Source organism: Pelmatolapia mariae, linkage group LG13 (genome assembly GCF_036321145.2).
Source record: "Pelmatolapia mariae isolate MD_Pm_ZW linkage group LG13, Pm_UMD_F_2, whole genome shotgun sequence".
NCBI classification, from domain to species: domain Eukaryota; kingdom Metazoa; phylum Chordata; class Actinopteri; order Cichliformes; family Cichlidae; genus Pelmatolapia; species Pelmatolapia mariae.
Window position 1 is genome coordinate 15,517,776 of NC_086238.1, and position 5,739 is coordinate 15,523,514.

The 5,739-nt window shown below is 39.5% G+C and overlaps 1 protein-coding gene across 1 annotated transcript; it reads right to left on the minus strand.

The window, feature by feature from the left end:
• Positions 1–1,470: 1,470 nt before the first annotated feature.
• Positions 1,471–5,106, minus strand: ly6pge (lymphocyte antigen 6 family member pge). The gene is made up of 3 exons (XM_063491634.1): positions 4,855–5,106; positions 3,330–3,446; positions 1,471–2,703 (listed from the first exon to the last, which is right to left on the minus strand). The coding sequence occupies exons 1-3, from the start codon at positions 4,913–4,915 to the stop codon at positions 2,516–2,518; spliced, it is 366 nt and encodes a 121-aa protein (XP_063347704.1). The 5' UTR covers positions 4,916–5,106; the 3' UTR covers positions 1,471–2,515.
• Positions 5,107–5,739: the final 633 nt, after the last annotated feature.

Consider the following 5,739-nt stretch of genomic DNA (forward strand, 5'->3'; position numbering starts at 1 on the left):
TGTGGACGTGAATACCCAAAACATGCTACGGCTGAGCGGTCCTGGAGACTCACGGTTTGGGGTCAGTGTCTATCCCCCACCGGGGCAATCCGTTCACACTCTCACACCTACCTGTCAAAGGAGAGAGCAGCAGGACATCACGAGAGAAAAAAATATAACTGAAAAAGAGAGCGAGTCTTTGAAAGCAGGAAGCGTGAGGGGGGTGTGGGGTTTTTTCACATTTAAATAAAGCACAGTCCCCATCAGACAGCAATAAAACAGTATAATTATTATCACTATTGATTCAGCAGTACCCATGAGGCGTGGTTGGTCAATATGAATTGCAGTAATAGTCGATGGCTTCAGCTGCAGTCACAAGTGTGGTCAGACTGCCCCACAGTGGAGAAATTGAGAAGTACCAGAGCAGGAACTTTTGGTGAGCACACACACGAATGAATACAGAGATTTATATCATGTTGTCCTCCTAGTGACCCTCACTGTGTGGTCATAGCTAGGAAATAAACGAGCATTCATATTAACACACAAGCAGTTTCTTTATATTTCAACAAGCTCTGCTATAAGCAGCGGGTATCATCAGTCCAACAGATTTCAGTGTTATAGCTTCTCCACGTATGAACATAATGCAGAGTGTTAGCATCAATCTTACAGCAGCTGTTGTGTCCAACTGTTTGGTTTGCAAATATTTGGTGCATTTAAATGTGTCAGCACACATTTAAATGCAATACCTCACGTAAATGGTGCATTAGTGCCAAATTCACATAGAACCTAGGAGTGTTGGAGTGTTATTGCTGTACAAAATAAGTCTCGGTCAAATAAAAGATCTCTCAGTATTAACACAGTCATATGTTTAATATATTTTTGCTCTTTGAAAAAGGAAGTCATATTTCTCCTCGGGTACTGTGCATGAGATTGACAGTCAGTGATGTTATAATAATGGAAGAATAATGATGGCAGCTGTGGCTCAGGTGTACCAACCGGAAGGTCAGTGGCTCAGTCCCTGACACTTCCATTTTGCATGCCGAAGCATCCGTGGGCATGATACTGAACCCAGAGTTACCCCTGATGTATCCATCGGAGTGCAAGTGTGTGTACAAATGTTAGAAAGTGCTCAGGCATAAATAAAAGGGCTGTATGAAAGTGAGTGTTTGTGTTTAATTGGGTGAATGAGACTTGCAGTAGGAAGCCTTTTGAGTGTGCAAGTGAGTAAAAAGGTGCATTACAACAAACAATCCATTATTTGACCAGTGTTGTGTCAGAAACAGAGCTTAAGCCAGCCATAGCAAAGTTAATAACCCTTTTAAAAAATATATGAAAGCAAAAACATAGCAATCAGGTTAAGTTATTCAGTCTGAAGCTGAAATCAGCAGGATTTTTAGAAAAACACAAAAACATAAATCAACTTGATTAAAGAAGATAGTTTTCATTCTGTTTTGATATTTGGGAACAGAAAAATGACGTTAACCCAGCGACTTTCACAAAAGATTTCTTTTATTGGTTGTAGTTATAGAATTACTGCAAGATAAATGTATCTTTACATCTGACATTTGCGCCACTCAGTAGGTGAATATATATTTATTTACAACATAGTATATACACTACACAGAAAGGATAAGAATCCCCTTTTTCAGATAGGATTAAATTGTATTTTTTTAAATGTAAAAAAAAAAGAAAGATACAGATATTATATTAAAATAAATGATCGAAATAAAATCCATAAAGATATCAACAGCCCTGTTTAATGTACATCACAATGAAATTGAAAAGAAGCTGGTAATAAAATTAAAAACAATGACACAATTGACAGCATAGATAGTTATTATATAGCATCTACCTGTTCACCATCCACTGTTAAAGTGTGGCCAGACTTCCTTTCTCTGACATGGATTAACCTCATCAGAGCAACACATCTGGCCACCACCAGGATTATATGGATTTTCAGTGTATGAGTAGCATTCTTTCATAATATTTCACACAGCTCAGCCATGAGATTGAGAGGTAAGGCTAATAATGTAACAACACACCAGTGGCGTGAACTCTTAGTGCTGCATTTGTACGCGACACACTACATTGACACTCATGGTTGTATCGGTATGTGAAGCCTGAAAGATGCACGGAGTAATATCTTGACAGATGATTGGTAAAAACTTACTCTAGTTCTTTTTATCCTGCACTTTCAAAAATTATAGGGTTTGCATGGAACCAGGATGAGTAACATGAAAAATTCAAATGCTATTTCTTCCCCTTCAATGCAGGAAAAAAAAAATCTCTGCCTGTTATTTCAGCGCTTCCCTTAGGATCTTCTACTTATTGGCTTAGTGAAATCCATTGAAAGACACATTCACTTGAGTACTTTTTAATGGATTCAGTGGAACACGGTGAATATAATCCACACAGTCACATCTAGCAGATAAATAAGGTAAATCAAAGTGAAATGGTAACAAGGATGGCATGGAATGTGGAATTTGGCAGTGTTATTTGGCAGTCGGATACATGCGGGCTTGATTGAGTCGTCCACTTAAAAAAGCAGTGGGAAAATGGAAGAAAACAGCAGTAAGTAGGTAAGTCCAGGCAGCTGGTTGGCGAAGCTTGTGACGTTGCAGTCATTGCTGTAGCAGCAGTGAACTCTGACACCTGGTGCTCTGTAGCCCTGACTGTTGGCCTGGCTGCAAAAGGACTTGTAAGAGCATGACTTCATCACGCCACCTAACAAACAGAAAATGAAGCCAGTTACTCTCATTTAGAAGCTGTCCGCCATCATCCAATCAATATAAGTCGATGCTAAATTGTTGCTTTAAGAAACTCTCCTGGCTAGTCTTGCTTTCAGCGATTTCTTTGTTGTTGTTGTTTTCATCACAGCACACCATTGAAACACTTAATGCAGGTTTAAACACAGCATTAGAGTAAACAACTCCCGGCTGAAATATTACAAGTTGCAGGTTTGATGCTAAACCTACCACCTTTTATGAATTTAGTCCAAATGATTGATATTGATTATAAAATATTAAAATAAAAATATCATATCTACAGCCAAAAAAATTTAAAAAAGATCTGCTGGCTGAGATTTGGTAAATCTGTCTTGGTGCCATGAACACATGGTGTCCTAATTAAGGATATTCATTGAGTAGGAGTAGCAAATCTCTTCATTCCCTTAAAAGCCTCAGACCCCCTGCTGCCCGAGATGTGTCTACAGACAGCAGGCTGTCGTCTATTTAACACACAAAAAAGACACACACGCACACATGCACGAGAAACAAATGGAGTATTATGGTAGAAGGTTGAAATTAAACTAGTAAAAAGAAAGGCTAATACACTATCACTGTTGGACTCACTGTCATGGCCCACCACTACAGCACAGGCATCAGAGTAGCCAGGACAAGCTTTGGAGCCTTGTCGGTTGCAGTCATCGTTATTGGAGCCCATACATGTATAACATCGTATAGTCTCACCTGAAAGGAAACAGAGCGCTACTATATAACAAAGAGTCAGCTGTACATGCATATCTTGTCTGGGTGAAAAACCTCTACAGCATAGGACGCAAATGTTTGCTTTAGATAACTGAAGATGATTGCGTGGGAAAGTGCCAACAAGTGTCCCAAGCTTGGATATTTCTAATTCATATTTACACAGGATCTATAGGTTGGCAAGTGCATGAAGGGCTTATAAATGTGTGACTTTCCCTGGGTCCAGAGGGAATATGAAGAGAAACAGCACTAATTAATTAACTTCCTTCATATGAATTTTCCCAAATCAACCAAAGTGTTTCACCAGTGCCCACACATTTAAAAAAAAATACATCTTTGTAAACTTTAGCTAATGCCTCAGAGCCCACTTCAGCACATAAAACACTTAAATGTCTTTCTAAAGCTCTCCCGAGGAGGGAGCTGTTATTTGAAAACTAACTGACCTTTGAAATACTTAAAGGCTTCCTTTTGAAACTCTCCATCCATCTCCTAAATTCCAGACAAACTTAAGGCTGCTTCCTAAGAGGATCAGAACTGGAGTCACCAAAAGCTTCAAACATACTTTGCAGCAGCATATCTCCTGTACTGGCCATCAAAATAACCTCCTTCAACTCCGGATAGGTCTGTCATCATTAAGTTTTGATAGAAACAGATATTAAAAAGTTTTTTTCCATATATACAACAAGATGTGGCATTTTCAAATGAAACCAGCTAAATTATCTAATAACTTACCAAAACCAAACCACAAATAAACAGTGAAGCTACAAAAGCACCGTGTGAAACAAAGAAATGGCATAATCAGCCCATTTTCTGCACATGTGCTCTCACGTATATTGAGTTGGTATATAAATACTTTCTGTTGTTTGCAGTTGGCCCCAATCTATCCCCACGGCATTGTCGCTCTACACACATGCTGTAAGTATTAGCCTCCAGGCCTATTAAGAGATTATTTGCAGGGAGTGCGTGCTTCTTGGGTGTATAGTGGAGCGTGATGGACTGAAGGGACACGAAACCCATCAGAATCACTGCAGACAGCAATTAGTGAACATGACATAAATAAAGTATAAGGTCAGTATAAGGACTTAATGTTTAATGGTCCTACTGAAGTTATGAAACATGTCAGGTTTTTCCCGAGAAATAACTGTAGGTCCATCATGTCCAGCATCTATGCTCCTTAAGTCAGAATGTACAGTAGAGCCATTCATTTTAGTTATTTGTTTAACACGGTCTTACTCTTCAGGAACACATTAAACACACTAAACGCTAAACACAAACTATTATTTATAATGCAAGGGTTGAAATGTACAGTATCTAAAAGGAGGCAAGATGAAATGAAAGATGGACAGAGAGTTAAGCAGCAAGCAGAGGTGCATAAAGAAGAAAAGGTTCTTACAGGTGGTTGCTAGCAGGACCAGGGAAAACAGAAGCAGCAGACAATAGTTGACAGCTCTCATGGCGATGTTGGTCCTCACTTGTCCCGACTACACAATGAAAAGCAGGTTGTTTGCTCCTAAAGCCCCCTGAGCTTAATCTGGGCTATCAGATGAGCTGATATTCCTTCCTGTACTAGCCAGGAGATTACTAGCCCCTCAACTGGGGCCCACAGCTCTGTCTTAAACAACAACAGTTGCTTCTGCAACCTGGACGGACAGAGGACACATAATGGATTTCATTCCGAATCTCTCGCATTAACAGTTTGCTGAGGCCACACCCATCCTGAGTTTGGCTCTTTGCTTTCTTGTCCCTGCCGGTTGTCGTGCCAAAGTACTTACCTATGGAAGGTGTTGGGTAGGGGCATCGCCCTGCTGCACCTGGACTGGTCACAAAGAAAACATTTTTGCTGGCGGGTACCAGGTCGATTTAAGGCCTGTTAGAAGTTTGCATACTCTTCTAATTAGTGCTTTTATTGATTTCTTTGAAATGTTCTTTTCTCATGTTGAATATATCTTTAATCACTTAAAAAAATAATAATCAAGAATTGGGTGAACAAATTTGAATGTGAACAAGGCCTATTAACTTCTTGTTAGTAGCCATAGTTGATTGCAACAGGTAGTTCATCTTTGCCAGCAAAGCAAGGATTTGTTTGACAGCACTCATTAGACTGACCAATACTCAGAACAATGGGAAATACCAAGTGAAGATCTAAGAAGGAGAATTGCAGATCTACACAATCTTTGGAGGGCTCTTGGAGCCATTTCCAAGATAATCAGTTCAAACAGTTGTATATAAGTTGTTTTTTTTTTGGATGTGTCTTCACTTTGTCAAAGTCTGGAAGAAG

Coding starts and splice junctions, on each gene's coding strand:
- ly6pge (XM_063491634.1), bottom strand. CDS start 4,915: ATGAGAGCTGTCAACTATTGTCTGCTGCTTCTGTTTTCCCTGGTCCTG. Junction 3,447..4,854: donor GGTCCTGCTAGCAACCACCT/GTAAGAACCTTT, acceptor GTTTCCTTTCAG/GTGAGACTATACGATGTTAT. Junction 2,704..3,329: donor TGTAGTGGTGGGCCATGACA/GTGAGTCCAACA, acceptor TCTGTTTGTTAG/GTGGCGTGATGAAGTCATGC.